Below are 19075 nucleotides of genomic sequence, written 5' to 3'. Positions count from 1 at the left end.
TTTGTTTTTTTTTCTTTGCTAGTTTGCTAGACAAACTATATTACTCATTACTGCCTTCAGATTTGGCATTCTGTGGGCCTTACTGAGTAATATAGATATTCATGTCCAGACCTTCTTGTTTAAATGTAATGAGTTACTTGATTTTTGTGGTATTCTTTTCTTTTTTCCTATTCCTGTAGTTCTGTACATAAAAAAGTAACTAGAATCAGTGAAAGTTTGTTCTTGTAGCTAAGTAGGAATGATCAGGTAAAGAATTGACAGATGTTACCTTGCAGGATGATAATGAATTGTAATCATTTATTTCATGCAGAAGACTGGATGAATGTTTTGTACTGCCTTGTAAAGTTTACTAGATATATTTCTCACCTTTCAGGTTTGTTTCCTTCAACTTTAAAAAAAACACATGAAATTATTCAAGTTCACTTAGTTCTTTTGTATACTAATATCAGTCAGTAGTAAACAAACATGTCTGCCAAAATTTTCTTGCTTAAGGCTATTACACAACAAAAATGCACTTGTGCCTGTTATACAGGGATAGTCAATGAAACAATGACCCAGGCTACTATAAAACTAGTACCTGTTCAGAATTCAGACAAAATGAGGGTTTATAAACACAAATTTGGACAAGCTGAATTCAGAAAAAGGAAACAGTGGATGGAGAACCTCCCCCTGTTTGTCATTGTGCACATCTCTCCAGTCACCTTCAAAAAAGGTTGTCTGGATAAAGGTGCACACATTTGCATATAACACCTTGTTTGGCTTTTAGTAATTACTTTTTGCTTCAAATTAATTACAGATAATATAATATTCATAAACTACCATCATATAAATGTTTGGACCAATGAGAGAATCATACCTTATAGCCATTTAAAATGGTGTCTTACAGAGTTTTATATGTATCCTAGATTCTGACGAATCACCGGTAGCAAGAGAACGGAATGTGATTGTGCATGCAAATCCAGACTTTTCTAATAACATCAACAGAAGGTCAGGCACTAGGGATTCTGAGTGCCAGACAGAAGAAATCCTCATTGCTGCTCCATCTAGAAGAAGAATCCGAGCACAGAGGGGTCAGAGTGTAGTAGCTTCCCTGTCTCATTCAGCTGGAAACATATTGGTGCTGACGGACAACGGTGATGCCATGTTTACAACATCAGTAAGCAACCGAGTCCGATCAAGGAGTCTTCCTCGTGAAGGTGCTAGAGCCAATGAAGTGGATCACAAAACTAGTGCCAAAATGCCAGCATATGATGCAGAACACTTTTTAGTAAACCAAGAAAGAATATCTACAAACAGCAAGGATGGCATCAATAATCCGTGTTCAAAAGAACACCATCCTATAGGCTTAACCTGTTCTCAGTATTTTCATAGTCCAGATCGTAGCTCAAATGAGAGAGGAAGGTCAAGGCTATCGAGGATGGCAGATTCTGGAAGTTGTGATATTTCATCAAATTCTGACACATTTGGAAGCCCTATTCACTCTATTTCCACAGCTGGAGTCCTTCTCAGTAGTCACATGGATCAGAAAGATGATCACCAATCATCCAGTGGCAACTGGAGTGGAAGCAGTTCAACATGTCCTTCCCAAACATCAGAAACTATTCCGCCTGCTGCCTCCCCACCACTCACTGGCTCTTCGCACTGTGATTCAGAGTTGTCACTGAACATTGCCCCTAATGCCAATGAAGATTCAAGTGTTTTCATAACAGATCACTACAGTGATCAAATAGATAAGATTAGAGGTCACCGGACGAGTTCCTTCACTTCCACTGTGGCTGACTTGCTTGATGATCCTAATAACAGCAACACAAGCGACAGTGAATGGAATTATTTGCATCATCATCATGATGCATCTTGCCGGCAAGATTTCAGCCCTGAGCATCCTAAGGCAGACAGTTTGGGATGCCCAAGTTTTACAAGCATGGCCACTTATGATAGTTTTATAGAAAAGACCCCATCTGACAAAGCAGACACAAGTTCACATTTTTCTGTTGACACTGAAGGCTACTATACTTCCATGCACTTTGACTGTGGTCTCAAGGGAAGTAAAAGTTATATTTGTAACTATGCAGCTGTGGGCTCTGAGAGTGGCCAGAATGCAAGCGTTGCTTCCAATTTCACTAACTGTGCCTGGCAGGATTATGTAAACCATAGGAGGCAAGGAAAACAGAGCATCTCTCTTAAGAAACCAAAGGCAAAGCCAGCCCCACCAAAACGCAGTTCATCTTTAAGGAAATCTGACAGCAGCACAGATATTCCTGAGAAGAAAGAACCAAAGATAAGCAGTGGGCAGCAGCACATGCCTCACACATCCAGGGAAATGAAGCTGCCCCTTGAGTTTTCAAACACACCTTCAAGAGTAGAAACCACTAATCTGCCAAGCAACCAGGAGCACTCTTGGGATAATCAGGATGAGAGTGGACTAAAGGATCCTCAGTTTGACACCATGGACATCCCATCATTTAAAGATGAAGGTGCTGAACAATCTCACTATGCAGATCTCTGGCTTCTCAATGACTTGAAATCTAATGACCCTTATAGGTCTTTATCCAATTCTAGCACTGCTACGGGTACTACAGTCATAGAATGCATAAAGTCACCAGAAAGTTCTGAATCACAAACATCACAGTCTGGATCAAGAGCTACTACTCCATCCCTCCCTTCTGTTGAGAACGAGTTTAAGCTGGCTTCCCCAGAAAAGTTGGCTGGCTTAGCTTCTCCCTCGAGTGGTTATTCCAGTCAGTCTGAAACACCAACGTCTTCTTTTCCCACAGCTTTCTTTTCTGGACCCTTATCTCCAGGAGGGAGTAAAAGGAAGCCAAAAGTACCAGAAAGGAAGTCCTCATTGCAACCGCCTGTTTCTAAAGATGGCAGCATATCTCTTAACAAAGATCTAGAACTTCCGGTTATACCTCCTACTCATCTTGACCTAAGTGCTCTTCATACTGTCTTGAATAAACCATATACTCACAGACACCAACTCCATGCTTTTAGTAATAAACAGAATATGGTAGAAGAAGCACTAAACTCTAATTCTCCTCAAGCCCTTGCTATTACACCTTCAGTTCTGAAGTCTGTACATCTTCGATCGGTTAATAAGTCTGAAGAAGTGAAACAAAAAGGTAATACAGACCTTCTGCACATTCGAGGAAACACTTTGATGGTGACATCTATTTCTTCAGGTAAAATGAAATCACATGTAAGCAAGAAACAAATATCACGCCAATATTCCATGGAAGATGCCATAGTTTCCTATATTGATGCTTCTCCAGTGTGGATAAGCCCAGAAAAACTGCAATCAGAACACAATTTGACTTTCAGTGGAAAAAGTGTCTGTAAAGAGTCCTTATCCTCAGTGAATGTGGGTGCTCCAGTTGGTAAATATGTAACAGAGCAAGTGCATGCAGTTCATGAGGTTTTACTTGACAATCCCCTAAGTAAACCTGGTAGTAGTTCTGCTGAAGGGTTTCCAAAAAGTTCAGCAATCTTTTCAAGCAGTTCTGAAGGGCAGATAACCTCTTTTGGCTTTGGTCAGGAGACTAGTCTTGAACTTGTGCAGCTTCAGAAAGAATTGTACGCACACTGTGAACAAAAGTTGGAACCTGAAACTGTGAATGAAAACATATCCCAGTCTGACTCCTCAGGTGGGGGAACAGACATTAGTCATCGGTTAAAGCATCAGCTTGATATAAGCTATCCTGATGACAAAGTGCCTGAGAATATCAGCTATGAATCCGAGATCTTAACTGTAGAGTCACTCAGTGAAAAATGTTCTGAGCAGGAAAATGATATTGCGTCAGGTATTCCAACCAAAAGTGCCTCAGATGACAATGACGGCAGAGCTGCTGAGACACAAAGGACTCTGGATGATGATGATTTCAGAGGTAAGTTCTTAACCACTCCTGTACTATTAAAGAAATAGAGCTTGATATCAAATATGGTGGTGATGCTTTGCTTTATTCCTCTGAGCTACACCAATAGTGTGCAGAGTTCCAGTTGTTTCAATGTGCAGAGTTCCAGTTGTTCAGTGTGCAGAGTTCCAGTTGTTTCAATGAAGCTCTGCTAATATATTTCAGCTAAAGCCAGGACATGCTTTGGAAAAATGTTAGCTTTTTTCTACAGTTCTTGTAAATTCATTTCTGCTGTTGAAAGAACACTCTTTTCCCCCTTTATAACCAGACATTGTTTGGACAGAACATCCAATATTTAGATTTTGTCTAGTTCCCATCATTATAGTCAATTCCGTTATTAATTTTGAAAAGAGTAACCAGCTCAATGTAAAATACAGCTTAACTCTATTGTAAAATACAGTTTTAACTAAAACTCAGTAGTACTTTTTTGTTTTGTTTTGAAGAATCTTCTCTGAGTGATGATTCCATAATTTCACCCTTAAGTGAAGACTCTCAAGTTGAAACAGAAGATGCTTTTGTGTCTCCAAATAGGCCTCGAACAACAGAGGATTTATTTGCAGTCATTCACCGGTAAGTTAATGTTGGGATTACTGGATATGTTCTCTGTTTTCCTGATGGCAGACCTAAAGTAATTGTAATAAAATCTAATATAGCTGTTATAGAACTACTTGTATCAAAAAAGTGAAAATTCTAGACCAGATTGCTACAAAAAGTGTTTGCGCACGCGTGTGCGTGTGTATACACATACATGCACACACACATAGCATGGAAAGGGGTATGTGATATGACTGGAATAATAGGCTTCCCAGTGCTCCTAGTTTACTTTTTTCTAGCTATCATCTGTTGCTGAGAATGGTGCTGAGGTGAAGGGGTTGGAAGAAAAATGGCATTTTCCACACTAGTCATTAAAAACATTTCCAGCACATTAATAAATGTTTTCCCTAGAGGACATCTGCACTTCATTTTCCCCACATTCATGCTGGAAATGTTTTATTTACCTTTTAATCTCTCATTTCTGAAATCCCTTTTACAATAATTTATTTCCCTGAAACATATTCAAACTGACTTCCCTTGCATCTTGAGTTTTTTTCAATTTCCCACCAAAAAGCTGGCCCATTTCCTAAGCTCCTGTGCTGTTGCTGCTCAGCTTTTCCCTTGCCCTATTTTCTCTGTTATTTACAAACCGGTCCATTTCCTAAGCCCCCTGCCTCATTTTTTCATTGTTTACAGCTTCCTCCTCGGAGCCTGGGCTGGCATTTCTTAGCATCTCTTGCCTCTCATTTCCTCGCTAGTTTTTAAAAAACTTTTGATCAACAAAGCATTGAAGCAGTACACCACTGCAGCATCGCTTCCATGAGCAAGCAAAAAAAAAAGCCAGACTGTGGAACATTTTGAGATGACAGGAAGGATCAAAAATGTTCTCCAAATGTTTTAACTGGTTTATGTGGAAAAGGCCAATGATGACTGAGGAAAGTACAGCGGTTTGGAGGAGAAAAAGAGACTGGAGAATTGAGTCTTCAACCTCTTTGGATATCCTCTTTGGATACCTAGCATGATTGGAGAACTACTTTTCTGTTTCATTCACTACCATCTATTGTTAATCAGAAGACATTACTGAGGTGGAAAATATGCTGCTGTAACAGTAGTTATTGTATAAGTTTAATTAGGGCTCACTGAGGCCTGGAGAGAAATATCCTGTCCTGTGCAAGCTGTGGAGGGACCATGCAGAACTAGAGTTGTGCAAGTCAGTAGTATGCCTGTGTAACTCAGGCAAGGCAAGTGCAAACGGCACTTCAAGGCTGGCAACCATTTCCAACCAGGTGGGTTCAGCAATTGCACTCATATTTAATTGTACTGAACAGGAGCTTTAATATAGAAGCAAACTCTAGAAGAGGGTGGTTGTGGAAAGAATACCTGGGATCTGCAAGTCTGGCAAGGCCTGTCAACTAGGTACATGCCAGTCAACTAGTACATGCCAGTCAACTAGTGGTACAAGCCAGTCAACTAGTTCCAAGCCCTTCTTTTCTGGGCTCACCTGATACTGTCCAACAACAAAATCTCTACTTGGAGCATCAGCCCTTTAGCAGGAATCCTCCAGTCCTTGGTTCCCTTTTTCCAGCTTTCCACCAGCCTGCTGCCCCTTGTCAGTCTGTTCCTTCCTTCACAGATGACTCCTGCCCAACTAGGCTCCCTTTCTTTCCTTCTCCCACCTTCCCTTGGAAAGAGGAAGGCCAGCCCCTCCAGAGCCAGGGCTGCTGGGAGATATCATCCCTCTGAAATTCCATTTCAGTTGCTAACTTTGTAGAGGGAAAGTGGGCATTTCTCTTTAACTGAGCTGTTATTTACCAGGTAATGTGGTGTTATTTACCAGGTGAAGCCATGAAAAACTAGCTGCTCCTTTTCACACATTAAACCCTCTCTGCTGGTTAAGAGAGAGCAAAAACACCACTGTCCAGCCACTCCACAGCTCTGCTGTAGTGAGGTAGTATCAAGTTACCTAGGTTGCTGCCAGGCATAAGATTGTCAGCTTCCATATGGGACCTGGAAATCTCCCAAAATTACAACTGAACTCCAGAACTGTCTCTCAGGAGAAGATGTCTGTTCTGGAGGTGGACTCCATGGCATTATACCAACAGAGGCGTCTTGCCTCCCCAAACCCTGCCGTCCTCAGTCTCCCCCACAAAATCTTCAGGAATTTCTTAACCAAGAGCTGGCAACCCCAGTCAGGCCTGGCCCCAATGAATCCTCGCTCAAAGACTAAAATAGACCTGGAAAGGCTCCTCCCCTTGTCTTTGTGATGTAGTGGTTAAGAAAAGTGAACTCTAATCTAGAGAACTTGGTTTAATTCCCCACTCCTCCACCTGAGCGGTGAATTTTTATCTGGTGAATTGGATTAGTTTCTCCACTCCTGCACATGAAACCTGACGAGTGACCTTGGGCTAGTTATAGTTCTCTTTGAACTCTCTGAGCCCCACCTACATGACAAGATGTCTGTTGTGGGGAGAGGAAAGGAAGGGAAGAAGTTTGTGAGCACCTAACTCTTTTTCTTTTAATGACAGAACCAAGTCTGTAAATCTATGGTTGCATAACAATGGCCACTAAAAGAATCTGCTGTTTAAAGCTACAGGTACTCCATTTTTTTTGTTAGCAGATTTTTAAAAAAACACCCCAATATATTTATTTCAGATTTCAAATTTTCCTGCAAATCTGGGGCTCTTTTCAGGTTTGCTGTTCTTCCTTGCTGTTCACAGCTCCAGTAACTGGATTTAAAATCCAAAGATTTGGCCAACTTCACTATTAGAATATAAGATGATGATTTCAGCCCAATACAGGAGTCCATTTATTGTTGGTAAATTATTCAACAGAAAAATTAAGGCTAGATTTATTATGTCTAAACTTTACTCTTTTGTGTTGTGACTATTCTAGCTGTTGTTTCATGACAGGTCAAAAAGGAAAGTGCTTGGAAGAAAGGATTCTGGAGATCTGTCCACAAGAAACAGATTAAGAGCTTCATCTAGTACTAGTAGTTTGTCTCCTGCCACCAGTACATCAGCTGCATGTAATCCTCTTCCTACTGCTGCTGGGGCAAGCACCGCCTGCAGCCAGAGGTCTCCTGGACTCATTTACAGGAATGCCAAGAAGTCCAACACTTCTAATGAAGAATTCAAATTGCTGCTCCTGAAAAAGGGAAGTAGATCAGATTCTAGCTACAGGATGTCAGCCACTGAGATATTGAAGAGTCCTGTTTCCCCCAAGTCTCCTGGAGAAACAATTGCAGATACTTTTTTAACTGCGGATGAGTCTTCCCAAGTCTCATCAGGTGCTGAGGCATTAGCTCCTCTCTCCCCTTGCCCTCCAAGAATAAATGCAGAAGGGTTTTCTTCCAAAAGTTTTCCTACATCAGCATCTTCACGCGTAGGACGGTCACGGGCACCCCCAGCAGCCAGCAGCAGCCGGTACAGTGTCCGCTGTAGACTGTACAATACCCCAATGCAAGCTATTTCAGAAGGGGAGACTGAAAATTCAGATGGAAGCCCTCACGATGACCGATCCTCACAGAGCTCAACATAGGCTTCATACGTGCCAGAGAACACTTCTGACTGTTAATGGGAGAACTCTGCAAATTGCTTGGTTCATGCGCATATGAGAGCAGGCCAATTCTGTAGCAGTCAAATAACATGCAGGGCAATACTGATGCTTGAAAACGCTTACTGAGGATGCTGGAAGAAGAGACTGTAGCTATTTATTACGTCACATTTTCTAGAATGAGAATCATATTCTCAGTGGTTAATTTCCCTTTTAATGTAATCACATTTCCTGTCATGGGTGTAGATTTTCATCCCCCCCCCCCCCCAAAGCTGCCCATTTAGGAACAAGAACACTACACTTGCTGATGTGCTTCCTGAGGGAAAAACATGAACTTGCTTGAGGTATTGGTATTTTTTTACACTAAAGTGAGTGGAAACAAAATTTAGAAGACATGAACAAAACAGATGTATATATCCATATTTTTGATAAGCATTTGTAAATAGAATTATCAGAAAAAAGTTGGTAGCCAATGACAACCTTGTTGAAACACATAAATGTTAAAAGGTAATGACTGTATTCTGTGAATACAATTTTCATATCAAACATAATTTACATATCTACAACATCCAGAGTTCGGCAATTAAAGCCTGAAATGTGAATTTTAACACTTGAATGAAAGGAAATACAAAACTAACAATGCTCAAAGTTTAACAGTCTCAAGTTAAGTTTATAATATCTGATTTACTATCAAATATGCTTTCCTTAACAAGGCAATTTCAAATTCAGTTTATGTCAGAAGGCTTATAGGCACTATATACACCAGCAATGTGTAGATCTAGCCAGCTTTTTGTTCTATCTCATCAATAACATTCCTTATTACAGCTCCCACCATACATGGGTTTGTCCATTAAGGTCTCATAACCTCAGACATAGACTTTTTAGTAGTCAAAAGGGACCATGACCATTGTTTTTCATCAGTCAAAAAGCTGGTTGGATACAACCTCTTTGTAACCCAGGTTGTGGATTCCCCCATGCTCTGCAAATTGTAGTTATGTGAAAGCTGATGGGAATGCCTATTCACTTGCCCTTGGCTTTTCTCTGGATTTTTTTACATTTCTTTTGTTTCCATTTTAGACATTCCTTCTCTGCATCATTATCTTGCCTAGTGATGAGGGTTCTAACATGGGAAAAAATGGTTGAGTGCAAAATGCCGAAGGATTCCAGAAGTTATGTTGGGAACTGTGACTTTTCTTAACAAATCCAAGAGCCAGCTCCTATATTCAGTTTTGGGTTGTGTGCTCTGATTTTGCTACAGAAAAATAGTTTAGAATAAACAACATTTCTTTTTACTATTGAAGACTTGTAGGCACTCCACAGAACATGCTGAAATACAGATCTATCACCCAAAGGCTGAAAGTCAAAAGCATAAGCAACAGTATATAAAATACTTAAAAACTAAGAGGAAAAGAGAATTAAAATTGAAGGCATAGGAGTTTCATCATACTCAAAATCAATTAACCAAATATCAGAAAAGCAACAAGAGGCAAAGCTAAAGAAAATTAACCTGCAAGAGAACCAGCAGAACAGAAAAACTGAGATGGATATTTTAATATGCAAGAGGTAGATGGTGAATTCAGTTAGCTATAAAATTAAATGTGAAATGGAAAAGGTAAGCCTGTGTAATTCGGGCCTTTTCTGCACAAGTTGTTTACAACATATCTTGCTGCCAAATGCTACAGTTTTTTTTCCTTTTAACTTTGCATGTTTTTTCTTCCATTTAGTTCTGGAAAAAAATTCTTCATTTTTCCTCCATTGTTTTCCCAAGGACTTTTAGTGCAATGCTTTTTTGGTCTGTTTCCAAGCCAGCTTCCCTTGAGCATGCAATCATGTTAAAATGATCTTCATTTCTTCTTCCCTACCCTGTTTCCCCGAATATAAGACATCCCCAGAAAATAAGACGTAGTAGAGGTTTTGCTGAAGTGCGAAATATAAGGCATCCCCCAAAAGTAAGATGTAGCAAAGTTTTTGTTTGGAAGCGTGCCTGACGAACAGAATACAGAAATATAAGACATCCTCTGAAAATAAGACATAGCGCATCTTTGGGAGCAAAAATTAACTGTCTTATATTCGGGGAAACACGGTATCAAACACCCGGCTCTTATTCATGCCCTTGTGTAGTGGGCTAATCTCCCCTCCAGCCATTTTCTCCTCCCCCCATCCTCCAATTTCAAAGGAATTTAACCAAAATCTTTTTGTCGTGTCACTGTAGCTACATAATGTTAGTGTACCAACACAAGCCAGATTGATTGTGTCAGCTTTGTCAATTTCATCTTGTGTTAGGGATGTAAGGTTAAGGAGCAGGTACATTGTATCTGCAGTTAGGAGCAAGTGAAATTGACAAGGGAAATTGCTTTTGCAGGAGGAAATTGACAAGGGTCTGCTGCAGTAATGAACAGGTGTTACAGCAGCTCTAATTTGGCCAAACAATATGATGAAGTTTGCATTCATAAAAATAAGAAGGGCAGCAGCGTGCAAAACAGAAGCAAGACAAAATATATGTGGTCCTGTCAAATGACTACAATCTGGGATGATATGAGGTAAGACAAACTAAAAGATCATTACAAGGAGTAAAATGAAGCAAAATAAATGGGGAGGAGAGGAGTTGCTATGGTATTACACAGAGCATCTCCAGACTCCATCTTTTACAATAAAGTCAAGAGATCATTTTTAGTTAGCCATTAGACAAACATTTTGTAATTCTATCAAAAAATCAACCAATTATTAAAACATGCCATGTAGGCACTACTAACATTATATCCAGGAAATGACTGCTGTGCTTGGACAAAGATTATTTTACATATGTTAAATGAGTTTCTCATGAATGTTTTAAAAAATTCACAAAACTAAGTCTGTTTTAACTGCAACAGTGATACAATTCTGCCTCACAGCCTACCAAAAAACCACATCTTTTTATGCAAAACTTAGAATGGTTCCCATGTTCTAATTCCTTATTCAAAATCATTAATATGAACCAGTGAGGTGTAGCACAGGAAGACCTGAGTTCAAGTCTCTTTAACTATGAAGCCTGAGGCACTGGGCCTAACACTATTTTGCAGACTGGTTGGTTGTTAAGATTACATAACAGGTTGGTTGTAAAGATTAAACTGGCTAAGTCTATTTATGCTGCCTTTAATGCCACGTATGAAATAAGATGATTAAATGGATGATGCAACTACTATCCTTTCCATATGCATGCTGTGGAATAACAAAACTAATTTCACTGTCATATTTAACAATGCAATAGTAATATCAAAGATGCAGTTTTGTCAGTATGTTGCAGCAAAAATACAGATATCACCTCAATAGCAAAAACATGGCAAAATAACTAATCAATGATAGCCATCTTTACAAGCACTTGGAGATTCTCAGAACCTTCATTCAACTACAGTTTCCAGAGTTTCTTGGGGGAGCCCTTCTCAGTTGACATTATTTAAATTGTAGTGCCGCTGTAATTTATTAATAATTGTTTGGTATCAAAATCACATTTGTACCAGAAAAAAATATATAAAGCCCCAGGTTGTCACACTTTACTGTGATATTTACCACCTAATTTGGTTGATGATTGTAATTATGATAAATATGAGGAAACTTAATTTATTTTCATATCATTATTAGGTGGATGGGAGACCTAGTCAATAATCTGGTGATTAAAGTCTTGAAACTGAATTAGTTTCATGTTCATAAAATAGCTATTAAGCATGCAACAAATCCTGTTGATTTATCCATACAATTGTGTAATAACCTTTCAGTGAAGCTTTGTACTGAAAACATTCATGCTACCTAAATATGTAGAGAAATGACACTGTGAAAACAAATAGTTGAGAAATAAGTATGTGTATGCATTCTTTATATTGATTATTCAGCTTGGTATGGGAAAACTCTCTGGTACAACACACAAGCCACGTACAGTTCAGTTTCATTCTGTCATGGGTTTGACAGAGTGGGATACACTGGGGTGGGGAGAAAATGAATGAGAAAATATCTGAAATGAAAGCTGGATTACTTGAAGCTACTAGAATTGAGAAAACTAAAAGCAAAAGCAAGTTGATAGATCAAACCACAATTAGGGGGTTTAAAAATCATCTTCATATGTACAAAATAAAGTTATTTTTTAAAAGCAGAATATTTTCCCTAGATACATTAATTATTGAATTACGTACCTAACAAACCAGGTGAATGTTTAGGCCCAGGTTTGTAGAATACAGTCCATTGATATTAACTGTGGGATATGTTTTTGAATGCAGGTAAGTTCAATGCAGTGAAGAGTTTTGAGAAGGAACATGGTGTGGAGTACATGTTGAGTAGAATGACTGAATGAATAAAGCTGGTAATGTAGCAAGTTGGCATCAAGGAGGAGTAAGTTATAATAGGAATGTAAGTGGAGTAAAAGGTAGGGGGCAGTTTATTTTGCTCATGAGATGTCTTAAGATCAATCTTTAATTAGATAAATTATTTTAATTAATGACATTAGCCTCGGTTCTAGTCAGTGGGCTCATGAAAAAGCATACAACTATTTTTAAGCATAATTACTGTGCTCCTGTGTAGCAAGAAACGGATGGTCAGCAAGTGTAAAAAAGAGCAAAGTGGATAGGAGATTACTTGCCCAGTTCTAAGACTTGCCATGCTGACCAATAATAATTAGAAAGGGCATAACCAAGCCCCAGCTGTGACAATATTCTGGCACATTGCAGAAGTATTTTGCAGGTGGGAAAAGGCAGCTATGTTGGAACAGTGTTTAGGAACTGTGTGCCAGATAGCAATATAAGCCTGTTTAAGCCCTCTAAGCTTGGGCAGAGATGTTTAAAGAAGGGAGTTAGTGTTGGAAGCAAGCCTTACCGATTGTAACTAATAGGCGAGCTCTAAAAAGTGGTCTAGAAGCAAGTGAAATGGGATGCAGTGGTGAATTAACAAGATCCATATACGGTTAATTTAAATGAATCAAAAAATCTTGAGAGGCAAAAGTGCCATTTCAGATCATTTTTCTTAAAATTACTGCCAGTAGCACTCTTATAGCCTGACTCTATAGCTGTCTATGCCTCAGATGTATAATCGGACTGGGGAGTGGGGGCAGGATCTGAGTAGCTTTATTGTTAACAAGCAAATATTTAGGATCAGGGTGCCAAATTCATTTGTGAAAAGTGCTATCAGTGCTTTATGCTACAACTGTAACAGAAAACAACTGAATTGGTTTTTCTAAGATGTTAGTCCTGTGGGTGCCATCCACAATCCTTTGAAGCAAATTAGTTCATGTGGATAACACTCCAAAACATTTATTGATTTCATATTAATACCAGAGATCTATATAAATATATATATAAATATATATATAAATACATACAACTTGAACTAGAAGGAAATGAAACACCTTCTTATGGAATGCTCACAGAACTATCAGAAATACTTATTTTGTTTACTCAAAATCTATGACAAAGTGTGTCTATTTTCTATTTATCAGATTAAAGCCCAAATCAAGTTGGATTGCAAATCGTCACTTAAAAATCATATTTTGCAACGAATACCCTAATCAAGCAAGTTGGATAGGCATGCGGAGTTCAAATTGGGGAAGAGACTCTACTTTGCGCATGTGGTGCCATTCTGCCACAGAAATAAATTAGAATGGCATCTATACGCAAGCATTGTGCATGAACAGAACTGTATACCGAGTTCTGGATCAGGATGATAAATGTTGGGGATTGAAACTAACTGAAGGAACTATAGTGCAATTATATGCCTTCAGAGCCCTCAAAACAAAATAAAATTAAGTAACATCACATCTTAAAACAGGGTATATAATGCATACGTTGAGTAACATGTGAACCACAATTCCAACTTGCAAATTCTGTTGTTTGCACTGTTTAAAAAAATTTGAAATTATGCAGCTGTTTGCGTTGTTTTCTTTTACTTACTTTTAAAAAATATTATGGCATCATAAATATTATGGATTAGCTGTAGCAAATAAAGCTTATGTTTGCATTTGCCAAAGGTCACTGATAGAGTGCATTTGCTGCGATTGTGGCAGATTTAGAGAAATACTGTAGGTTATGACTTAAAAGTTTAAAAACCAATTAAGAAGGTTACAGTGTAACTATTTTGGTACTAGCACCAGTGCAAGCTGGCAGAAGAGACAATGGTTTATGGACTTGCATCCATTTTGTATTTTTGTAATATTTGTAAATACAAACTTTTTAAATTGTTGCAAAGATGGTTTTTTTTGTAAAATGTTTTCAAAGTTTACATTAAATCCAAGCCTTTGTATATTTTAGAGCTGTGCAACACTTTTAAGTCTTGTATTTATTTTTAGTAAAAACAGTGCGTTTCATTGTGAACCCCCTCTCTAAAATGTGTCAGAAAAGTTTGATTATTTAGAAAGTGTGCATAGAAACTGCAAATAAACGTGATTGCAATTGAACGAATTGTTTGTTTTATTTACCTGCAGCAAACTGTTATCTGTTCTGAATACTGTAGTATAATATGTGAGGAAGAGCTGCACATGGGCCCAGCACCACGGCCAACTGGACTGAGTTTAAAAACAACTGGGGCTGGGCAGCACCTGGGGGGCTTCTCGTTTCCCAGGCTGGAACCTGATGAAGAGGAAAGCCCAGGTGGGAAAGCGGAGGAAGGACTGTAATGAAAGGAGGCTGCAGAGGATGGCCAAAGGAAAAACTTACCTACAGGAGGCTCAGCTGAGGCAGGTACAGAGAAAGAGCCAAGGAAAGGAAGATGCTATGGGACTGAAGGTGAAAAGAACCAGGCAGCAGAGAGCAGCCTCAAGCAAGCTGCTGTCTAGGTGAGGCAGGGCCAGCAGAGAGCCTCCAAATCTGAGAAGCCCAAAAGAGACAATACTCCTTAAAAGGTAAAGATAGTTCCTTGTGCAAGCACCGACCCGTGGAATAAAATCACATCATGATGTTTTCTATGGAAACCATTACCTTCCCCTGTTGTCTATACTTTTCCCTGAACAAGCTGTGTATTCATATCACTGGGCTCAGAAGGATGGAAGGCTGAGAGGCCTATTATGCGCTTGTGGTCTTTCTCACAGTGAGCATCCATTCTCTCTGGTTGGGATTTTCTGTTACACACACATTTCTCCCTCTTCAGAACTCATCATGCCTAGATCTGATTCTTCCTATGTTTTAAAAAACTGGTTGAAGTGTGACTTGTCAAAAATTGAGGTGCCAAAAATAAAGGGACCAAGTTATCTCCACATTAGATAACTGTAATAAGAGAGCTTTTAAGCAACCTATCACATGTCTCTAATATTCAAATCCCCAGTTTGCTATGGAAGGTTTGCTGGGAGACACACCCTCAGCCAGACCTATCTCACAAGGTTGCTGTGAGGATAACATGGAGAACGGGGTGGGGGGTGGGTGGGAAATGGAAGCTGCTTCTGAGTCTCCACTGGGACAAAGGCAGAGTGACATTTGTTATAAATCAAATGTTGCCTACAATTTACAAAAAAAGGATGATCATTCTTGCTGTTGCTCCATTATATATTTCTACAATTCTTTTGGCAGGAGGAAGAACTACTCATTTAGTATTCAAACTGCTTCTAAATATTATGAGTGTTGACAGAGAGAAATTTTTCTCTCTTTCTCACAATACTAGAACCAGGGGGCATACATTGAAAATGCTGGGGGGAAGAATTAGAACTAATAAAAGGAAACACTTCTTCACGCAACGTGTGATTGGTGTTTGGAATATGCTGCCACAGGAGGTGGTGATGGCCACTAACCTGGATAGCTTTAAAAGGGGCTTGGACAGATTTATGGAGGAGAAGTCGATTTATGGCTACCAATCTTGATCCTCCTTGATCTGAAATTGCAAATGCCTTAACAGACCAGGTGATCAGGAGCAACAGCCTCAGAAGGCCATTGCTTTCATATCCTACATGTGAGCTCCCCAAGGCACCTGGTGGGCCACTGCGAGTAGCAGAGAGCCGGACTAGATGGACTTTGGTCTGATCCAGCTGGCTTGTTCTTATGTTCTTATGAGTGCTGCAATCGAGGCAAACCCCTAGTATTCATTTAAGCCTTCACTGCTGTGTAAAAGAAGCTGGAGCAGCTTTCCTCACCCTTACCCAGCTAAGTTACTGCTGATAAAAACACCCTCCTTATCTATTGTTTGCACATCCTGTGCCTCTCCATATTTCTCTCTATAGTCATTTGGAGCAGCCGTGGTGACACTATTTAACTTAATGCCATGAAAAGCATCAACTACCTATTTCCACTCATTAAACCTCTACCAAAGGGGCAGGAATCTTCCCCTCCTTCCTGGTCCAGTTAGCAACCTTAGCCCAGGCCGTATCTGCACAGCCCGTTTACGACGGCCTGGGGGCGCCAAAAAAGGCGCCCCCATGCCGCCGTTCGCACAGGCGCCGCTGCTGCAACGCAGCAGCGGCGACCTGACGCCTCTTCCCTCCCCCCAGGGCGGCGTCAAGCCGCCCTAAACAACAACCCTTTAAAGGGTTGTTGTTGGGGAGGGATCGTCTTCCCTGCGGCGCGGTGCAAACCGCGCCGCCGGGAAGACGCTTTCTCCCTCCTCCGCCCCACTTACTGTCGGAGGGCAGCGTGGGCGGGGCTGCGACGCCCCGCAGGTGACGAGGAAGACACAGTAAGTGGGGCGGGGGAGGGCGCAGAGGCAGCTCCGTGCGGAGCCGCCCTGCCTTCTGCCGGCCTCCCCGTTGCCTGCTCGCACGCTTGCTCCCGCCCCCACGCCGACGGAACTCCTGCCGGCGTGGGGGCGCGAGGGGGCCGTGCAGAAACGGCCCCAGAGTTAGTATTCTCATCACCCTGGCACATTACCCTACTTGCAGAGATGGGATCCAGCAGGTTCTCACAGGTTCCCGAGAGTAGGTTACTAATTATTTGTGTGTGCCGAGAGGGGGTTACTGATTGGTGATTTTGCCACGTGATTTTTGCCTTAGTTACGCCCCTCCTCTCAGCAGTAGCACGCAGAACTTGAAGCAGTCTAGCAGGAGGTGCACCGGCGTGCGTGGCAGCCTGCACCTGCGTGCATTCATTTCCCGCCCAAGGACCGGCGCAGCGGCTGCGTCCTTGCCACAGCTCTGCCCAGGAATGCCACGCCCCTGGAATGCCTAGCCACGCCCCTGGAATGCCCCGCCCAGTCCCACTGGCGCTACACTACAGTTTGAGTCCCACCACCATGGGAACCTGTTACTAAAATTTTTGGATCCCACCACTGCCTACTTGTTACAGTTCTAGGATTTCTGCCTCTTGAAGTGACCAAGTGTGACATAAAGGATGCCCTGGCAGATGTCTTCAAGCTACCATATCCCTCTTCCCTATGGGCAAAATGACCATTATGGCCACAGCCAAAAACTTCAGTAGACTTCTATTTTTCAGTTATGACAGTCAACAGACAATCAATAAATGGTCCATGAACACTGATGTCCTTATCTTTGTCTGCCGTAGAAGTATTAGACAATGGATTATAACCTGGCCCCCAACACAAAAGCTGGGACATCATTTTGAAAGACTTTAGTTTTAAGCATCTGTTTAGGCCTCTCTTTTTTTTTTCATTTTGATAATGGGTAAAATGCCTATCTGTGTTAGAGAAAGGCCTGACCTTGTCCATCCTAACCTGATTTTGTCAAATCTCAGAAGCTAAGCAGGGTTGGCTCTGGTTAGTAATTGGATGGGGTAACCTCCAAAGAAGTTCAAAGTTGCTACATAAAGGCAGGCAGTGGCAAACTACCTCTGTTCATCTGCCATAAGTTGGCTGAAATGGCACTTCCCACCACTATTATAGGAAGGGATGGAAGGTGATAGATCAGGTCTATTGGTAAATCATTTGCCAGCATCTGATGGACTAAGTTGTGCTGCAGCTTGTCAAGATTTCAAAAAACAATGGGCCCTTCCGCACATGCAGAATAGTGCACTTTCAAACCACTTTCAAACCACTTTCACAATTGTTTGCAAGTGGATTTTGCTATTCTGCACAGCTTCAAAGTGCATTGAAAGTGGATTGAAAGTGCATTATTCTGCATGTGCAGAAGGGGCCAAAATGTGATGAAATGGACCTTGAAATGATTAGCAAGGCAGAATTTATCATCAGCAAAGTTAATCCAGTTAAGTATTCCTAAACATTCACTCTAGCTTTATACATTTAAAACACATTTGTGGATTTATTTCCTTATTTATTTATGGACCATCAAGTCATAGCTGACTAATGGCTACCCTGGAGGGTTTTCAAGGTAAGAGACCTTTGAAGGTGATTTGCCTTTGCCTGCCTCTGTGTCATGACCCTGGTATTCCGGGGGGGGGGGGTCTCATCAAAATCGTAGCCAGGGTCAGGGCTGAGAGTATGTGACTGGCCCAAGATCACCCATCCACAGGGCAAGTAGGGATTGGAACCTGGGTCTCCCATGTTCTTGACTGACACCTTAACTACAAAACCTTGCTTGCTCTCTTGTGGATTATTCGGATACATTTTTTTAACAGTTATAAACATAATCAGCTCACCCTTGATTTATTATTTCTCTCACAGTCCTGACTGAAGATGTGTCCATGAACTACAAGCAGTTTCTACAGTTCCTACTAAGCTGTGGTGATTTCTGAATTATGCATTTTGTATCCACAGAGTGGCACCATTGTGCTCTGTCTTTCTTCATAGTGGCACAACTCTTTTAAACAGTCTCCCATTGCAATCCTAATCAGAGTTACTCCAGACCCACCCCATTGATTTCAATGGGCAGAAAATAATGATATATAACTGGAAGTCCTGTATCAACTGTAATTCAGGGTTTTTGTACCTTTTTTGGTCAATATTAGATGAAAATTAAAGAACTTGACTATCAAGATGGAAGTGTGATTTAGGAACGTGCATGAATGCTTTAAAATGTAAGCCCCCTGCAACTTGATGGCACTTGACACACACACACATACACACACAGAGGAAAACAGTATTTTAAATGTTTTTCCATATTTAATAGCCCTTATGTTCATACTTTTTTCCTTTCAATTTTTCATATGACTTTAATTTTTCAATTTTTCATATGACTTAAAAATTATTTTATTGAGAGAATCAAAAAACGTAATAACACTACTTTTGTAGGT

The 19075-nt window shown here is 40.5% G+C and overlaps 1 protein-coding gene across 3 annotated transcripts in view; it reads left to right on the top strand.

Moving 5' to 3' along the window:
* The window catches only part of NHS (NHS actin remodeling regulator), a 268752-nt gene extending 254343 nt beyond the window's left edge, over positions 1-14409 (top strand). For all 3 annotated transcript variants that reach the window (XM_048493782.1, XM_048493781.1, XM_048493783.1), the window contains 3 exons: positions 906-3884; positions 4355-4481; positions 7355-14409. In XM_048493782.1, the coding sequence (XP_048349739.1) occupies positions 906-3884; positions 4355-4481; positions 7355-7982 (3734 nt within the window). In that variant the 3' untranslated portion in view covers positions 7983-14409. The remainder of the gene's footprint in view (positions 1-905; positions 3885-4354; positions 4482-7354) is intronic.
* The last annotated feature ends 4666 nt before the right edge of the window (positions 14410-19075 follow it).

Source organism: Sphaerodactylus townsendi, linkage group LG04 (assembly GCF_021028975.2).
Source record: "Sphaerodactylus townsendi isolate TG3544 linkage group LG04, MPM_Stown_v2.3, whole genome shotgun sequence".
Lineage (NCBI taxonomy): Eukaryota > Metazoa > Chordata > Lepidosauria > Squamata > Sphaerodactylidae > Sphaerodactylus > Sphaerodactylus townsendi.
This window is presented reverse-complemented; position numbering and strand designations above follow the sequence as displayed.